Source organism: Chroicocephalus ridibundus, chromosome 1 (assembly GCF_963924245.1).
Source record: "Chroicocephalus ridibundus chromosome 1, bChrRid1.1, whole genome shotgun sequence".
Taxonomy (NCBI): domain Eukaryota; kingdom Metazoa; phylum Chordata; class Aves; order Charadriiformes; family Laridae; genus Chroicocephalus; species Chroicocephalus ridibundus.
In genome coordinates, this window is record NC_086284.1 from 190070390 (window position 1) to 190091416 (window position 21027).

The 21027-nt window shown below is 35.3% G+C and overlaps 1 protein-coding gene across 4 annotated transcripts in view; it reads right to left on the bottom strand.

Moving 5' to 3' along the window:
- Window positions 1-8945: 8945 nt before the first annotated feature.
- Window positions 8946-21027, bottom strand: part of IMMP2L (inner mitochondrial membrane peptidase subunit 2) — a 498017-nt gene continuing 485935 nt past the window's right edge. For all 4 annotated transcript variants that reach the window (XM_063323177.1, XM_063323174.1, XM_063323175.1 and 1 more), the window contains one exon: window positions 8946-9427. In XM_063323177.1, the coding sequence (XP_063179247.1) occupies window positions 9280-9427 (148 nt within the window). In that variant the 3' untranslated portion in view covers window positions 8946-9279. The remainder of the gene's footprint in view (window positions 9428-21027) is intronic.

Consider the following 21027-nt stretch of genomic DNA (forward strand, 5'->3'; position numbering starts at 1 on the left):
TGAAGTGTGTCTAGGACCGTTCATTCTCTAGCATTGATACCAATGGCCTACGTTCACACTGTTTAATAACTTATTATTCTCCAAAGTAGGGTCATTGCGTTCAAACCACCTATAAAAATGGTCACAGGCCCATGTAAACTGCTGCTTGAATAAGTACCAATTTTCCTGAGACAAAACTATGCCTGAGACTCTTCCTAGGCACTTTTAGTTTATTAGGATTGATGCAATCTTAGAGACTAACTTTCCTACCTTTGGACAATTTGGACATCTCCTTGTGCAGTGCACTTCGGAAATCTCATTCTGTAGTCAATTCTTCTTCCCTTATTTGTTGTACAGGGAGCATGAATATTTGTACTGAAGACGTTAATTTACTAAAAAAGTAGTGTAGCACCTGAAAACTTTTGTGAATGTAGCTTTTTGTATCTTAAATACTTACAGGATTAAGGAACATCTGTGTGTGTATGTTTGTGTGTGTGAGAGAGAGAGAGGCAGAAAGAGAGAGAAAAAAATGTGCAACAGAGATTAGCCTCACTGTGCCTAAATTATAGGCTAAAGAACTTGTGCTGACTGCTAGATGCCTAAATCACTCTTTGGGTTTATCCCACAATGATTTAGAGTAAAAAGTTCCATTACCTTTCAATCAAGGTAATGCATTTTCTTGTACATTTAAGTATTTTTAGAAAATCCCATCAGAAGTTTTCAGGTTTTTTTAAGAACTTTCATCCACTTACCTCTGAGACGGGTCTGTTTTGAATACAGCTTATTAATAGATAAAAGGTAGAGGAAATAATTTCTTTTTATTATCCAGTTAGTAAAAGAGCAAATATGTTCAAACTTAGTATCACACCCTTGCAGTGATTTTCAGTAGTGGCTAGTGATTTGGCAAGCCAAGCATTTCATTTCAGATGTCTTGAAAAGAGAAAAACCTGATTTTCAAAAAGCATTAAAAAGTCAGCCCCTGAAAAACAGACCCTTTCATGCTTGGCACACAGTTATTGAGGACTCAGACTTGGAATTGTGCCATAAGGCAATCCAAATAAGTTTAACCAACTGTAGAGAGAGAACAGAGACCTTATTATTGTTCAACTTGCTGGTACTACTGTGTTTAGCACAGTTTAAAAAGACTTTACTTACTTATATAATTGTTTTTTTATATAATTGCTAAGATCTAGAACAAATACTCTGATTTTTTTTTCTGTGAACATTTAAGATATGAGAAAGTACATATTACATATGCTCACGTAAAACTCCTCATTTCAAGAACAGGCAACATGAATGGGATGTCTTAACGAATAGCTAACATTAATCCACAAAACAGTTAACACAAAGCACAAGTTGTCTGGAGTATGAGCTTTTTAACTCAGCTGTAGAGTGATGTTATTCAGATGTTTTCCTTGTGTAAAGTCTGATGTAATCAACAGAAATCTGTATAATCTGGCTGATATATGTGAGTTAAAGCAAAACGTCTAAATCTTCTTTTCAACTTTCCTGTGAAAAAAATAGATACTAAGTTTGGTGCAACTTATTTTTTAAAATCTTAAAGCCATTGCCACCAACTGTGAATAATCTATCAAGAATGAAATCAGCACTTGGAGAAACCTGAATCTACATAATTTTGTGTGATCAAAGGGAAGTTCAAGATTAATCTGTGTAATAAAATTCAAGAACAACTAGGAGAAAATTTGGCTTTGATTTTGACTTACCTAAGTTTTTTAATAGTAATCTGTTGTGCCAAGAACTAAATCATATAAAAAACTCAAGGCTTAGATTCATGGAACTTAACTGAGGTGACCAAAAGCTCTTTTAGAGACTAGCACCTTCAGAGGGTGAGTGCCTCAACCCACCTAAGTCCTACATCATGCTCTCAAGGGACCTGTCTTTAAAAATCTATTAAGCAGGGCACTGAGTATAAATACAGCCTCAGTTAAAACACTGAAGTTTGGTAAGTGAATCTGGGCTTAGAAGTTCTATGGAGGATTTGGTATTCCTTCTTCGTGAAATACACCTAAAAAGTCCTTTTAGATTTTGAATCCTACTGTAAGCACTGAGGTCTTTCCTGCTTGTAGGGTAGAACCATCTCCAAGGGCTAATTATTCGTATCTTTCAGGGGAGGAAACACACATTTTTGTTGTCGGAGAGTGTTAGTCTCCTGTTAACGCTTTATGTCAGCTAACACGTGATATGATGTTTAAAAAAAAAAGCAAAAAAAAAAAGAGAGATGAGTAATTTTATCATAACTGTTCTCCAAACTTCAGGCACAGAAGATATCTTTTTATTATTATTAGTGGGAGAAGATAATACACATGGTTTTCATTAGGATTTACTTGAAAGATCATGGTATGGCTTTTCCATTTACCCTCTACCACCCTAGACCTCTGGCAGGAGGAAAAAACATCTTGATAATTGCTGAAATAAGGTCCAAGGCATTTTGTTTAAAGCCTAAAAGTGGAGGTTTCCATCTGAGTCATAATTTTTGTCAGTACTTGTGAGCTTCTCTATTTCAAGCTTCACCTTGCTTCTATTTTTAGACATAATTGTTCTTTGCCTTTGGAGACTTAACAACCTTCTTTTCACTGAAAATAAAGCCTTAAGAATTGGCTGACCTCACTACTAGGCGTTAGGTAATGCTATTATAGATTCTGCCAGGCATTTACAGAAATCTATTTCCTATTGTGGATATTCTTTAAAAAGGTATATATCTTATCTTGGTCACACATTAAAAGATTCTGTAGTTGACAGCTCCGTGGCAAAAGACATTTCATCATTCCTCTAGGACTTTGTTCCTCACAGTTTTATGTAGTTCCCTGAATACTATTTCTAGGTACAATATCCACTGCTCTCCCCTCATCTACCAAATCAGCCATTTCTATGCAGAAGGTTATCCAGTTGGTGTCAGCTCTTCAGGCTGAGGAGAGCCTACAAAATAGTAGGTGAATATACTAGCCTCTCAGCTATCATGTAGAAGATAGTCAGTCTCAGCGTCTTTCTCTCAAGATGTGTTTTAAAATGAAGCACACCCCTGGGACCAGGATATGGTCCCAGGTGATGGATTCCACTCAAGAGCCCTTCCTGGAACTGTTGTAGCCCCACAGAAGGTTGCAGGTGTGGTTTCCATTTTGTCTCCATTGGCTTTAGCACAATAATTAAACACCGCCCTTCTCAGCTTGCTCCTGTGTCGAGTCTGGCACTCCAGAGCATGAGTCTCCCTGTACACCTTTCGGGGAGTCTGGCTGGCAGAGATGACGAAGTCTGCTTCAGGGCCCAAGCATCCTAAACATTAGTTCTTCATATATGTTGACCATAGTCACTAACTTTGCACACATATAGCAATCTGCCACCTGAATCTTTGTGATGTTTGACAGTGACAGTCATAACACGTAAAAATAATTAACATTGATAAGTCTTAATAGGTACTTCTCACAATGTTTGATAAGGGTAATTTTTTTTTCCTCCTTAAGAGAACTGAAAGAAAAATATTTCAATTTACCAGACTTTTCAGACAGGTACTGCAGGCCAAGCATCCCACAGACAGAAGCAGCCAACAGAGAGTAAATTGCTCCCAACTTAACATAGGGCATAGCACAAGTAAACAGAAGTTAAGGATAAAATTTCCGACTTCACTCAGATGTTTGCTATTTACAAACTGAGACTTTTCAGATGTTGCTGTTGCATTAAACATTTGTATAAATAATAAGAACATTCGGTTACATTAGAAAAGATGTAAGATAAGTAAAGGATTTAAATTTCATACTTCAGGGCATAACACTAACATTAATTGCCTGGGGTTGGACAGTAATTTCACTTATGGCAGGTTATTCCAAACTCTTCATTATAGGAAGTATAATTTACTGACCCCTGTCAGGAACAGGTTACTGGACAAATGGACTACTTATCTGAACCCTTAAGATATTTCATGTCAGATTCAGAATCATCCATTCATAATGAGGGAAGAATGCAGGAGAATAAAGGAAATGCATTTTTTTAATTACAGGCTCATCAAAAAGAGGTTAAAAGGTTAAGCACTATAGCCTGATCTTAGATCCTCAGGCATCACAGTCCTACAGAAAACTCAGGACCATTTGTGTGATTAACCCTTGTAATCAAATGGATAAAACCATAGGGAGTGCTAAAAAAATGCTCTTATATGTTTCATTTCTTAATTGAAATGTGTATAAGAAAAAATATGAGGGTGGTACATTTTATCTCCCAAAGGATGTAAAATTCAATTTTGACATTTAATAGAAGGATATGAGAAAAGGTTAGATGTTAAATAAAATGCTGAGACATTTGTGAGTGGGATGAGGAAGATAGTACATGATGTGGTGGGTTAATATAGTTCCACCAAGTTATCACAAATTAAACATTTTTTTAAATTAAAGTTTTTCTCCCTGTATGATCAGGATAAACTGGTATTTAGACATAGCTGCTGCATTTTTAAAATATTCTACACCTTCAGGTTTTTAGCTACTAAATCATCCAAAGGCAAGCCACTCATCCAATAACACTGTTAATAAATTCCAATCAAGAAGATATTTGGATGGTGACATAATTTGAGTATTGGCAATATTTTCTGTGTAATGTTCTGCTTAAAAGTCTCTTGAGGTGCAGTTATACAAACCAGCTTCTGGCTTATCTTTTATTTCACAAATGAAAAAAACCAAACAAATAAAGCCACAGCATTCAGGGCATAACAGATAGGGGACACAATATTTTTTTTAATTAAAAAATACAAGAAAACACTATACGAAATTAAGTTTGTAGTCGTGGCACCAGACTTAATAATCTGCATATTTACTTCACACAAAGGAATTACTGAAAAGGAGTACAGATGCAGGGACGGGGACTTCATCTCTGCTATCTGGGGTTCCCGGTCTACCTCTAAGCCACCACCAGGTGGTTTTCTGGTAGCCTTTGTCCTCTAGTTTTCTTCAAGAATAATTTCTTTCTGCATAAAAGCACAGCTTCAATACAGTGGTTAGAAAGTGCTGCTACATGTTATTTAAAAAAATCCAGTCTCTTTGGGTGAAATTGTATATTTATGGAAGGACAATTTTTACAGTATTTGCTGTTAGTATGACCTCATTGCATTATTTCTGAGCCTATATTGCCACAGGAAACCTTAGCTCTAAAAAGACTCGTCTTTCCCTTCCACCATCCAATGGGGGAAGGCTAAGCCGTCTACTTCGAATTTTGGTTTTCACTAATCTTTTTCTTTCATTTAGATTTGTATTTTATATCACAAATTGTTTACTTGTGCATTAATGGTGCAAGAAAGTGAATGGCAGACAGTCTTGCTACTAAGGAGGTAGACTTCTTGAAGAAGAAATCCTGTTTTTTTTCCAAACCTATCATGATTATCTTATATGACCTTGGACAAGATGCCTAATAGACCATGGTAAGAATAATAGACCATGTTGGCGTGGGGAGAAAGTAATAATTCTCTTGATAATAATAGTAATGATAGTAAAATATTCCAAAGAGAGAGGATTATTCCATATTATAGCAAAATACCACAGGATGACCAAAGTTGCACAAGAGTATGCAGGTTCATCAGCTGCTAGACTCCTGAGCAATATGCCTACAGAATGATGCCTCTGACAGCTATTCAACTTGTCATATGCTGGAAGTGTTCAGAGCTCTTTCTGATTTTAGTGTGGTAAACAAATCTAAAGGAATGAAAAACATTTGTGAAAATCAAACTTCTGCATAGCAAGAGCTGTTACATGTCATCACTTGACTTTACAATGTTACTTTGAGTTCATATGTCTTAGATGTGATCTTTGATGTCTGATAAGTGTTATTTCCTAAGTGCTAGTACATAAGGAGCCAGGTAACGTAAACTGTTTATTAAAGCACAATCTATTGTTTTGGTTTTACCTTCTTTTCCTTGGATAGTTCTGCATTAAATTATCCATTTTGTAGTGGCTTTAGACCTGAACAGCTAGTGTTTTGTGCGTGCCATGACAGAATGCTAGTCTTCATGTTGCATCATCTAGGTATGTTATCTTAAAGGATGAACAGATGGAAGAAATGAAACTCAACGCATCTCCTGCTACGGTGTTTCTTCGTCACAGGAAATCCTGAACAACTAATTAAGGATGCTCGTACGCATTAGATGACCATCCATTCTTTGCACCAGCTTTCCATTTTCTCAGTTGGTGTTTTGATTTTCTGTATGAGGCTGTGATGCTTAGACATTGCTGAGATACATAGCTTTGGTCTGCACTCTCTCAGAGGCAGTTGCTCATCTCTGCTAAGAGTACCAATTCCTGATCAGCTTGAAACATCTCTTCTTGCTCTGCAAGTGAAGTCTGGCACCCACTGAAGAAAATTCTATGTTTTGGGCCATAGGAAAGGTATTCATGTGACTCCTCATACATAAAAATATTCACGTTTGAAATATCCTGTCATCCTTTAATTTCTTAAAGTCCTACTTCTCACTTGTGCTTATTCTTATTTAACTCCCCTGAGTTAATGTGACCCAGCACCAAATCACCTGAAGGCCTGTGTTTGAATAGGAAGATGCTGACTTAGAAAGCTAATCATGATAGTTTGAGTCCATGAGAATTTTGCCACTGATTTCATTGCTGCCAGAACAGGTTCTCATTATGCATTTCACATCTGAGGGTTGAAAACCAAGTATATTACTATATCAAAAAAAATAATAATGCCTTTAAGTATGTGGTCATGTGTTATTGCTGCTGCTTGGTCCTTTCTGCTTTGGTAATATGGGTTCGCTTTTCATGCTCTGGATACTGAATGATACATTATGTTATCTTACTCGAATGCTTATGATTTCATTGAGGTATTTCCATTCACTAAGCTATGTGATGACGTAAAATGTCATGCATATTAATCCAACGACAATATGTAGCAAAATAGCTTCGTTTACAAGAATCAGGTTCCTTGGATGCTTATTAGAACAAGTGTTACATGAGGCTATTCTAACACTTCTAGGCTTGCATATAATGAAACTTATAAGTCTAAAGGAAGTAGAAATTGATGTAACTTGCTGCCTGCCCAGCATCAAAGGCACCACCAAGTTTACCAATCACAGAATAACTAATCAGAGAATGTATAAAATAGCTGATGTGGATCTCAAGGTGTAGTTAATTCATGCTCCCGCCTCAAACTACAAACAGGCCTGATAAAAAATTTTAAAACCTTGCAATGAAAAATAATCTATTCCAATGTTTTATTATTTTTAAAATTCAAACGTTTTTTTCTCCATGTCTAACATAAAAGTCTTATTGCTGCATTGTAAGTCTGTTAGTTTGCCTGTACATGATGTACTTGGAAAATCAATGATTCTCTTCCACTTCACAGAAACCTTTCATGATTTTGAATACTGTGCTTCAGGCTCTCCAGACTAAATTATAAACCCAAGTTCTTCCAATATCTGGATCCATATCTGGATCCTTCTTCTCAGTTGGAAAATAAGGTCTGCAATCCTAAGGAACTTGAAATAATCTTTTTGGGAATGTTACTGATGCAGACGCACTTGGTTGTATCTTTAGACAACATGAATAGAAAAACATAATTAAGATAATAACTGAGGAACAAGTGCCTTTGTTTTTGTTGATAACTCTCTGGCACTGGTTTTGCAGAACACGTACCAGCAAAAAGAGCCAACCAAATTTTCCAGCTAGTCAATATATGTAAGAACTCTGCCCAGTTGATACTCAAGAGGAGGAAGAGGGAGGGAATCAATTAGTGGAAAGAAGGGAAATGAAGACCTGAACAACCAAAAGAAGGGAAATGAAGACCTAAACAACCAAAAGAAAAAAAGCTGATCTAATCTGGTTTTTTTCAACTCCTTTTTATGTTTGTCACTTTCTTTCGGCTTTCATGGGTGTGTGTTTGTATATTTGTCACCAAAATTAATTATGACTGCGCTAAATTTCTTGAACTCATTTCAGTTTTGTTAATTAATTTGAAAAAAAAAAGATTGCAAAATGCTGTTTTCAATCACCCTATGCCAATCAAAATAATTGTGAATTTACTGCAATTAACACCCAAACAAACTGCATGAGTTTTAACTGAGATGAGTTCAGAGACCTATGGAACAGCTTTTTGGAAGAAAGAAAGATCATGGCACATGTAGACAGTAAAGTGCTTAGAGAGCTGGAACATTTAAGAAGGTTAGACAATAATAGAGAGTTTTCATAGTGATTGAATGTATCATCTAACTGATACACAGATGTGTGTCTTCAAAGAGCTATAGACTTATTTTCATCTTGTCTGAAGTTCTGATAAATGCATGATTTTAGCTGAGATGTTTAAAGATCTTTTGTGTGGTTTGTTAAATTTTTAAAGTACTAATCTATCTAAAGTAAAATTCAATAAATATGAAAATAAGCTGGCTGATATTAATTTGCAGCTGAAAATGTGTCATTTTTCAAGTTCTTTTTACTTATGATGTGTGCAGAAGCTTCACTGCATATTCAGAGTGTATTTATAATATTAATTATATATTTATAGTATTAATTGTATACTATTCATAATCTAATTACATAGTTTCAAATAAATGTGGCAATCAATACTAACAATGATTTACTATACTTGAGAAATGAATGAAACATTGCCTTCAGACACTGCAATATAATTTTTATATTTTGACTGAATATCTACTTCAGCAAAATATACAGGGAATGTTTATATAAAACACTCCTGAAGGAGAAATTAAAAATAAGCAATATGTATTCAGTTTAATAATAAACACAACCTGCATAAAAAGAAAAAAAATCTCATTAGCTTTTTGAAAAAAAAAAAAAAATGTATATTATTAACTTTTCAGCTATACAAGTACTGATTCTTTGGTATTAGAAATTATGGGACAATCCAAAGCATATTATGTGTTTGTGAGGTTTTTTTCATATGCAATCAATGATAATAATAAAGGTTCCATTCAGTTACTAAAGACACAATGTAAAAGATTAAAATATTTTATTGAAGGTTTTAATAATTTCTTATCCAGGGAAGCACAGGTACAGACGTAACAAGTCAAGCATTTTACCCAGAAAAATTGAACATTCAAACCTTCTACAACTAATTATTTCAAAGCAAAATAATGCACAATGCACTACTGTTTGACAATTTTTAAAAACACCAAACAAGAAAACAAACAAAAAACCCAAAAAACTTTACACTTAAGGTGTCATTTTAACATGAAGACGTCGCATATATTTGTTGATATGGTACCTGATGTTAAAGCATATTTGGCAAAGCTCTTATGGATGATGGTATAACTGCTGCAACTCTTCCCGGTTAAACTTTACTTCAGTGTTTTTTCCTCTGAACATTTAGATCACTCTTGTTCTCTCTGGAGTGGTCTGCGCTCCGGAGGTAGCATTGGTTGTAACTTCTGCCAGCGTCGTGGAGGCCAGAGGATATGAGTAGCTCGAGCATGTAAAAGCCCAAGAGAAACCTGTAACCAAAATATAAGCCAGAGAGATTATTAAATACTGCAAATAAAATAAACTGTGGAAAATACAAAGCACTTGATGATTTGTTAGAGCAATGAGAGAACACAAAGCACGCACGCACGTGGAGTGTTTTTTTGATAAAACATTTAGTGGAACTCAGACCAGCCTGCTGAAATGCCCTGGCTGTAACAAACATGAGCTAGGAATGTTTTTTCAGATTCAAGAAAAACAGTTGGCCAAAACAGGTAAGGGATTCTATAATCCACTGAAAGCTTTTGGTTATTAGTTATTTTTGGTACAGCACAATAAGGTTCAAGTATCTGTTCTGAAGAAGTTAAACATAACCTGTCTCGAATTTGAGCTATGTACACTAACCACAGCAGGACAGTGGCTTTTCTAAACATGCTGTGCTTTCTACTTATCATTGTCCTTCAAAACTCCATTTTGCCTCCAACCAAAAACGGAAATTACTGTGAATTGTAAATATTTCCCCGAGGATGAAAATGTATTCCTGATAGAATTACTTGAAACACGTCTACAGATCAAATATTTTGGAACTTCTAGGATTACTTGCACTTCATTCATGTGTTTTGTAAACATGTTTTAATATCTTATTACTTATTATTGTTTTACTTCGGCAATTTTACTTCACTAATGTTCTACTTCAATAAATCAAAACGAAAATAAATACTGATATCACTTACAAATTAATCACTTAGAGGTGGTACAGTTTAGAAAACTGTATTGCTTACAAAACCTTAAGAAAACCACGAACAAGGCTTTTTTTCGAATATGGTATGAAATGGCTAGACTAAGAATAACTGAGAAGAGTCACATTTTCAGATTGAAATAATAAGACAGGCCTTCAATGTTGGTACTTAACATTGAGATGAAGTAATCTGGTATGGAGTTAATCTCACTTAATTTGAAAAGCCTGCAGGATAGACTTCTGCATCTTAAATTATTTGTTTAGACTTCTTCTGGAGACAATAGCAAGTAGTAAGCTTCCCAGTGTATAATATTCCCAGTAATAAATACCCAGTGCCAACAGAAAAGTTGCAAACAGGACAAAAACACGGTTAGAAATACTGGAATGTCTCCTAAAGAGACAACAGTGTCAGAAGTCTACAAAATTATGAATGGCATGAATAAAGAACGCATAGGCTTTATTTGCCTATTAAGTCATCATTTCTCATAAGAATGAGGAAACATCAGATGACATTATCTTAAAGAATTTTTAAAGACAACCAAAGGAAACGCTTCTTCAGAACGTGCACGATTACATCACGCCTGCATACATTATACAGGATACTGAAGACACCAGAAAAGAATAACAAAGTGGTTCAGAAAATAATAATAGAGGCAAAGTCCATCACACATAATCGAACATAAACAAAGTAACAGTGTAGTCTCTATACTCCACATTAGGAAACACTGAGGGAAAAATTATATACTTGTTTTGTTCTTATGCTCTAATGATCTGCTACTGGCTGTTGTCAGAGCCAGGAGTTAAATGGATTTCTGATTTGAACCTGTACTTTCCTGCTTAAATTTTTATGTAAACTCAGTTCTTCGGTTCCATTCCATTACTCATCACAAAAAAAGTGATTTCAGTAAGCAGGTAATTCAGCATTTTATGCAAATAGACACCAAATAGGCCCCTAGGAATATCTTCAGCTAATTTTCTTGATTTAATTTCATAGGATTAATGTATATTCACTAGTCTCTCTCTACGACATAATCAAATCAGTGAAGCTGAAGTGGTCTATATCTAATTCCATATTCTGTAGCTTGATGAAGCAGGTGCTGAATTACTTGAATATAATTTGGTTACTTAATAACCCACAATATCTAAAAGAATCTAAAGTAGATCCCTGAAATTGCAGCCCAGCATTATATTTCGTTTGCTTGATCCCTTGTTTCCCTGATCCATTGCAGCTTTTTTCCTACATTCAAGCAAAGGACAGGCTGCTAAGTGACAACTCCGTTTTGATAGGATTTAGCTACATTTTTTTAAGTCTTGACATACTTCTGTGTAGTTTGCTGGATATTTGTGGAATTCACGGTATCCTTTATCTTAATTATCCCATAAAGGGGTCTGCAAATGTAGTATTGCCACGGGGATTTGCTCCCTGAGTATACAGCATGATGGCACACACATTACAGGCTGGTGCCAAAGCATAAAACCACAGCAAACCCCACCACTGCACATAAAATTTGACAGCACTACTATAAAGAAAAATGTTAAAATACTCTTCTCAAACACAAATAACATCCCATTTTCAAAGCTCTGTGTTTTTCTCAGTGCATTGCTTGTTACCGATGTCAGTAGGAGGTCTGCACACAGACTGGGAATATAATAAATGAATCAAAACTTGTTTGAAGCTGAGGCTGGCAATAATTTTGCCCAGAGGATTACTTCTACTGACCATCATCTGACTTTAAACTAATAAAGAAATATCCTTCCTATAAACCTGATTTAAAGGACAACATGACTAGTGTTAAAAAGGAAAAACGGGTATTGTTGGGTGATGGAAGTCTTTGCTAAATAACAAATGACACTGATGCTATAGGGCTTCTTTTATAATAACTTAAAGGATCACTTTAAAAGCACCTTGATGTTTGACTTCTGCAAACAACCTTAATAACTTTGTCCACTGCCTATTATTATTCTGCAGTTACCACAGCAGCCATGAATTTCACTGAGGAAGAACAGAATTGTTTTCAGAGAATAACCTGCCCTTGTTAATGGGTTTACCCTCATCACAGTTAGATAGGGACAAAGGGTGAACTGGGAGGCTACACTTTCTGTTGCAACAGTGAAATGCTGAAATAATCTACTAAAAAAGGGACTAATCAGTTCCCTTACAGACATTATTTACTCTCTTTACTTAAGAAAATAAGTTTGCTCCCTTGAAATGCTGTGTTAACTATAAGGAAAATCAGTACTTTACAGGCGCAAATTCTTTGAGGAACATATTTCATTTACGGACTTGAGTAAGAGATGCCATAAATCTATATAGTTGATTTTTATTTCTACATTATGATCTACATATTATTCTTGCTGTGGCAACAAGAGATGCTGTGTTGAACTGAATCCATATTATTCTCCCTAACCTGAGCTCTGTAGGCATTAATTCTAATTTTTTTTTAATCTTTGAATATTTAATTGAACAACTGAGAAGTCATTCCAGTAACATAGCAATTTTATCTGCAAAATAAGTTTTGAATGAATAATACTGTTTTGACACTGTTACTGTGATAAAAGCATATTTCCTCGGAGTCTTTAGTTGTTATATGTTACTTGTATGGAGACTGATTAGTTTTGGCACTGCATTAGGGAAACATAAGCCTAAACCTGATAGTGCTATCTGCAGTGGTATTTACAATTATCTATCTTGTTCATTCCATCCTAACAGGTTGGGATAAATGCACCTTTATTAGTATAGAGACTTATATTGCTATGACTTCTCCCTGTTCCAAAAGACATCGTTTTAAAATACTCATTGATTTACAGGCTGTACTCTCCACCTCTTCTTGTCTGTTTGCCATTTGATACCTTCACTGTCTCTTACCTTGATGCCTTTTCTAATCCCAAATCACAGTGGTAAAAGCAGCATTCAGACTGTGCAAGAATCCTGTAGCATGCAGTGGCACACACAAAAATTTCAATGGAAATCCAGGTCTTCAGCTTGGATTTCAAGAAAATGAAAAGTCCAGATAAGGATGCGACCCTAACCAGGATATTCTCAAGTTTCTCAGGATATGTAAAGTCTACCTAACCTGCTAAATTCAGGTACTACTGGTGGAGTAGCTGTGAGTTCCCTTTATGTTAGGTGCATTCCCCACAGATTTCTCTTTGCTTCTTTTTTCCTTGAACTTTTAGTTATTTCTCTATAGCTTAAACGGCCAAGAACTCAAATTCTGTAACAACATTAAAACAAGAAAGTACAGCACCACAGAATATAACCTGAAAAACAGCACTGAAGAACCAAAAAACCCAGGCCTTTACAACCTTTTCTAAAGCTAGACTTTCGAACTAGTCAATTTGCTAATTAGAAGTAATAACAAGACAAAGAGAAAAAAAAATGCAAGAATGTTTATTCAGCTGTTATTGTAGTCCTGTAGGATGGTATTACCGTTGCTAATAACAAGCTGTAGACCTTGTACCACCACTGCAAGGCCTCAAGATTAATTTCTCAGGCTTCATCTTAACTTTCCTTGCCTGCCTGGAGTTTTGATTTAACTTCTTTAGCTGCAACAATTTTTCTAATGATCAGGTGACTATTGCCTAATTTTTTGCAGTTTCCCTTGTATCCCTTATATGTGATTATATTTGCATCATCTTAGTATATCAAAGTTCTTACATATAATCAAAGTTCTTACATATAATCAAAGTTCTTACATATACAGTAAAAAGTAATTATTCCATGTAGAATGAAATATTTATGACTTTAACATAATAATGTGGTTCACAAGACTATAGAAATGGGATAATAAAGACTGCAGGCCTACAATCAACTTAGCAATGGACGTTAAAAAAAACCCAACAACTGTCTGGGAGTTGCACAAAAAGATTTTAAGGCTAACAAAGGTAAAAAAAGTTGAGAAGAACAAGGAATGTACTAACATACGCAAAACAAAACATGTAATAAATACAGATAAAAAGTGATGTTGCCAATCAATAAACAAAGAACAAGGCAAAAAAACACATTCAAATATGTACTAAATTAGCCTGAAGTGGAACTGAGAGTGAGGGAGAAGAAACCATCACAGACAAACTCAGGAAAAAAATTAAATAGACTATTACATTATTTTCTTACAACGGGATTTGGGAGGATTGTGAATGAAATTTAACTTAGTTATTTCAATAAAAACATGAAATATACATGAAAAATTTACATCTTTGTGACAGAAGGTCCTGTAATAATCATATTATAAAGTATGAAATAACATAAGAAATCTGGGAATATCTAGATTAGTCACAGAAGATAATAATAAGCAAAGGTAATAGGAAGATAATAATAATGCACAGCAAATTCAACATCAGATCAACACAATGATCCTCTCAGAAGGTGTACTTGAATAAGTACTTGAATACAAATATACTACTTCTGAAGAAGAAATACTAAGAAACACTATCTAAAAGTTCCCTTTTTTTCATCATGTTTAAGCCTAGAAAGATTTCCATATTAATTAGTATTTTGTCTCCTGGACTCATTAATAAATGTTTAAATTGTGCAATTCCTCTAAAATACCACTGGAAGTGAACAATAATAGCTACCTAACAAACTAGAAACAAAATTAAATTACAAGTGCCGCAGATTATAACCTGTGTACTTAAGGAATTTCATAAACAGGCAGAAAATCAAAATTTTAAAGGTATGTATCAGCCTCTGGTTTTGAAGAGTCACTTTTGCTTTACTGTCTTTAGCTGAATTATATTCTGGCAATATTGCACAGGCCTTCCAAACGCTGTGGCCAATTCTAACCATGCAAACACAAAAGATTAAAATTCTCTCAAACTAAAAATAGATAAAACAACATGAACAATCACAGTGTTTCAAATTATGCTTTCTTTTCTTTGAAGTAATATATTCTTATTACTTTTTCTTTTTGTTCATATGCAGTTTAGTGAAGAAGCTTTATATACAGCTTTCACATGCTCAGCACTATGGAATATCAGCTGTATTCAAAACTTTCCTCTCAAATTTTCTGTTTCATAACACAAAGTCACTGGGGATGGTGGGCAGTAATTCTGTAACGGTAGAGGTCTATTCAGATTATATTTTGCTGGCTGGATACTTGCTGCTCCCCACAGAGTTTCTGAAAGGTGCCAATACATTAGGTGAAAACTCCTCTAATATGGAGAAATCCTGGGTGATTTATAGATGGCACCACTTGAGCAGACTTTAATGAATTTTTACAGATATAGTAGTTCATAGCCCTGCTACCTATATCCTGGCTGTAGTTTGACTACACTGAAATTCTGGAAGATTGGGAATGCCAAATTTGTGTGGAGGTTGAAAACTGTGTGTAAAGGGACCAGGCTAATGAGAAAGGAGAGAAAAGAGTTCTAGAACATTTCATCCCCCAAAATCTCCAAGAAAAACTCAGGATAGAAACACTTAGGTAACTATGTAGTGTTTCAGCTATAATACTAACAAAAACATATAGCGTGGGATAGCTATCTGTGTCAAATTAGATTGCTTGTCTTTAAGAAAGGTTGTTGCACTGGGTTTTGATATTAGATTGTAGGTGTAAAATGGTCTCTCAGAGAATTCTCCCAGCAAATTAGTCTCTTCAAAAAAATCCATACTTTAATAGAAAGTAAACATGATTGCTATTACATTTCATTTTCTGTACATGGTTGAACTTTGAAACAACTACTATCAAGTGCAGTTGAAGGAAAAAAGCTCAATAAAAATAAAATCCTGTGGATTACAGTAAAATCCCAGAGAAACCACTTCCTCTAGTAGAAGTGTCTGGGATAATGAACAATGGCAGAAGAAACAAATATCCTTGACCTCCTTCTTTTATGAATGCAAGAATAACACAAAGATGAGAATCAATAAATTATTTTGTAAATAAAACCATACCACAACAGATGTTCTTTAACTCATATCAGCTCACTGAAGGCTGGCGTAACAAGATGCTAACTAGCTCATGAATACAAAAAAAAGTCATAGATTCGTTTCAAGTACATAGCAAAATACTAGTGTCTTCATCACTCCTTCCTCTCATCCCTGAACAAATCAGACCTAATGGAGCCATACAGATCTAGTGACAAAGAAAAGAATGCAGCCCATTAATTTTGTTAGTAAGTGTTCCATTACAGTTCCATTAGTTTGATAGCTGAAGCAGCAGCTCCAGCTCCACATAAAACATCCCATATGTGTTTTCTTTCACAGAGCTACTGTAAAATCAGTAAAGGTCCTTATTAAAGTTATCAAATTCAGAAGTGTTCGTTTAGATATAAAACATATTATAAAAAATCTGAACCTATATAAATGATAATTATTTTATTTTAAGAAAGCTTTAAACGGTGAAAATAGAACACTCGAGAGGGATGCACAAATACTACACATATATATGCACAGACATAATCACAAAATAAGATATACAAGAGAGAAATATATTTCAAATGCAATGGATGATTCCCAGAATGAATAAAATTTGCATGTTAGCCTAGAGTAGCTGAAATCATTATAACAACTGGGACTGCTTGAATTCAACATGGTTTTGAAATTTAAGCTACTCATGTCAGAAGAGGTGAGCACAGTCACTGCATTGTAATTAAAACCCATGTTATTGATTGAATTGAAAAAATGCAATGTACTAAATATCAAAATAACTGGGCTGCTTTCTCGTTTGTTCTATCATGTCTACATGCCTATGTTAAAGTTACAAAAGAGGTAAAGGAAGGAAATGGTCACCGAAAACAGAATATATTTCACATATGAGATTTTTCTACAGTTAGATGTGCAGACAGAGACCAGTTAACACCGAACCATAATTTACATTCATAAAAGCTGTGCAGATTTAAAGCAATTCAGTACGAAGTAGTGTATTTTTTATTCAATGCATTAAGAAATCAGCTGTCAATGCCATTGACTAAATTAAACACTGTAACAAGCTGGGTACAAGTATTCTATGAGCTGAATTCTATCTCAACGCATTTTCTTAGAATTGTCGAGGATATACTATTGAAAGGGACACTATAGCTAATTAACTTCTTCACTCCTTCCCAGTTTCTTCTTCTATGTTTTCTGAAGACACCTTTTTAAAATAGAGTTTAGCATATAAAACAGCACTACTACTCTTTTATCTTCAGTAAGCATGGCTTTCTTAAAAATTATTCTTTGTTGCTTATGATTAAGAGAACCATTATACTAAATAGGTCTACAAAAAGATTTACAAACCAATCTATTATTTATTTTAGATTTCTCACAACGAAAATGGTGAAAGAATTTGCTTAGTGCACAGTATGATGTGCTTTGCATGCTGCATATACATAAATATCATTTAATAGTTAAAAGCTTTTTAATATTTCACTGGGTAATGCTCAAAATTCCTGGACTAAATGGGATTGTCACTAAGTCATGTAACTCAACAGAAGAACAAAATTAATGAAAGAGCCCTACATTAAAAAGCAGTAAAATATTTGCAACTCAGTATTTTAAGAACTGATAAATCAAGTGGCAGGAGACAATTACCAAAACACATTCATTATCTTCACGTAGATAGTATCCCAAATCCATGCATACTAATTATTCAGGAATACATAAAAGCCTTCAGTGTGAATTCCTGTTCAGCAATGTATTGTGTCAGTGCCAACTGAGTCAGAGGAATGTCAGGCTCAGTGACATTTTTCAGCTTACTACACAAAGATTGATTATGTGCATTGTCTTTCTTGACTTAGGACACTATGCAGAAATGCTGTACTTTAAAAATTAAGTTGATTTACATTTTTGTCCCATTGCATGTCATTAATTTAGAGTTTCATTCTAAAGCTTTGGCAAATGCAGTGGTACAGTGCAATGAGTAGAAGGGAAGGAGTCAGAGAGCCGCTCCAAGAGCTCACACACTACCCAGGGACTGCGATCGTGCTCTCACTTTGCCACTCCTCCCCAAACCCAATTCATCCCCATGGGCTGGTGCTGGAGCAAATGGAACCATGCCCTCTGCTCTGTCACCCCTTCTTCACTGTGCTTCCAGGAGAGCGGGACAGAGGAATCCCAGCACCACTCTGGCCATGGAGATTTACTGTGACGCTCTGTGCAACACAGGGGAGAGCCCTGGCATATTCCTGCTCTGCTTCCAGCCCTCATAATGAGTGGCTGGTATTGCAAAGCTGAGCAAACAAGCTGGGAAGATAGGTCAAATTTCATCAAATTTCCAGAAGTATGGCTATGCCAGGGATCATATGCATGCAGGCTGGGAGATATTGTTTCAGACTCATTCCAGATAAAAAAATGGAAAGGAAGGAGTCCTACTGCCAGAAGGAAACAGCAGGCTTCTATTTCTACATACACTCCAATTCTTCTTCAAGACAAGTGATGTGAAGAAAAACCAAATACTAGCTACCTCTTGCATCTAATTTATATTCTTCATACTCTTTGCAGAAGCTCAGAAAAGCACCCAATCTCATAGGTCAAAAATCAAGGCTATTTATGAACTTAGAGAAGTATCGACACCAAAGAAAGTCATGGAGAACACCCCGTCCCAGTGCTGCCTCATCTGCTCTGTTAGGAGCAGCTCCAGCCTGAGTGCTGAGTGGCTCCATCAGTGAACTCTGTGAAAGGACAGCACTGGGAGCAGCAGACCCCAGACATTTGGGAAAGTTCATTAACTTAAATTTTACTTGGCAGATACCTGGCACTCAGGCAAGATCACATTACAGTAAGTATCAAATGCTGAGGTAAGGGGGGGGGGAAGTAAAGAAGGCCAGCAGTAGCAAGAAAAGTTAATTCAAGGGAACAGGTGAGAAAATACCTCTTAATTAAAACAAAATGTTGCAACACCTTACGATATTACAACTGTTACTGGGCAAAGCAAGCCTTTTCTAAGCTAAGAGAACTGTTCAGAAATTTTCGGTGACAATAGCTTGTATGTTCAGCAAATAGATCTGTCAACCTGCTCACAGCTTCTCTGCTTTTTTATCACACATTTCAACAGTTTTAGCCTGATACAAATGAGGTTGTTGCAATACTGTTAAAAAAATCATTTTTATTTTCTCTTACCTTAAAAAGACTACTGTTCAATAGACTATTCCACTTAACTAAATATTTCAACAAATCGTGCTGTGAGGCTTGCTTATACTTTCTTCTAAAATGGCATACAGAAACAGTTTGACTTACAGAAAACATGCTGTTGGCAATATGAGTTATGAAAACCAACGGGGAGTAAATATTCAATGAGCAGCTAGGATATCAAAATGTCATTAAATAGCTGCATGATATGTTATTAAAATTATAAAAGACTTTTTAATAGAGGTCTTTGTGTGAGGATGGCTAGAGCTCATCTAAACCAGTAAATTTTATCAAGATAATTGTGTATACATAATCTCCCAAAGCTGAGAAAAAAAAGCAACACATAAATACTTTAAATATATACAAAGATTTTTCTCCCCCTTATAGCTATAATAATAGCTATGCATTTAAGAATGCTTAAATACTTCCTCTCTTGTCTTTATCTGATTTATTCTGTATTTTTGTTGAAACTATGGAGAAGAGATTAAATGTGCTAAACCCAGCTTTTACTTTACTTGGAAAGAACTATCTCCAAAATATTCTTTTTTCCCCCTAGTCAATCTTACTGTTATTTAGTATTCTGTGTTTTTATGATACTGTGACATTTGTCAAAATACAAGGCTTCTAGATATAATTCAAATCATATAACTATCCTTTCACTTTGCAACAGAAATTATGATTAAATAATTGACACTATATACTTATGAATATAATTTCCACATCCTACATAACTATTCCTCCTCGTATTAATTTTTTTTTCTTTAGTTCACTCCTGGTCAGCGTAAGATAATGGCATAACAAGTTTCGCTGAGGAAAAAATGCTTAAAAAAAAAATATCAGAAGATTCATATCCTTAATCAAATGCTGTTGCAGTTCTTCTATGCAATCCTGAGTCTACAAGGCCGGATATCACGTTTGAGATGATTGTCTAATTCTCCACAGAAAACTCCCTCAATCAGGAAGATTCGTGTTTATGGAGAAGGCAATTTTATAGACAAGTCATGTGATGGATCAAGTCTCCAGGCCTGGCCCATGTGCCTGGCAGCCCAGGTAGAGCTGACTGATCTAGAGGAGGGGCAGGGGACCAGCAGCCAGGGTGATGCCTCTCCTCATCATTATGGGGACATCAGAAAAACTGGGAAGGACAGGGGAAGCCCACTATGAGCTTCCTGACCATTACACTAGAGGTCCAGTCCATTGGCCTAAACAGAAGTACCTTCTGCCATTTGAGATGTCCCAGGAAACCTCTACTGGCCACTGTGCCTCCTCATTCAGAAGGGCATAGGCTTCTTCAAAGTCCTGTGCTATATCTTCCAAAAGCACATAAAATGTCTCAGGTCCACTAGGACACAGGAAAAACAGTTTGTAGACAGTCAGTTCTACCATTGCTCTCTTCAAGACGTTTGTTATTCTTCTTGGTGTATATTCACCATTTTTTTCTCTTTTCCCCTTGCTCTCTAGCCTTCTTTAATGTACCCTTACATAATGAGATAGGATACTATAAACAAAATAACTGAGTCACAGACTGCATACTTTCAAAATGAAAAGTTACCTTCCTCATTAGCCAAATGCAGTAACCAGATTTAATCCACTACTTTGCCATCACTTTACCATCAAGAGCTATATTTGTCTCAAGGAAATATTAAGACTTGCTCTTAAGCTATACAGCATGAGCAAGAAAGTAGTGGAAGACTAATGAATTCAGTTGCCTGCATATTTAATAAAATATTCTCTCATAGTTATAATCAAGCCATAGTTCAGCAAAGCATATGCTGAACTTTAAATATTCAAGGTAAAACACTTGAGCACATCATTAAAATTAAGTAAAATAAAATAAAATTAATACAATT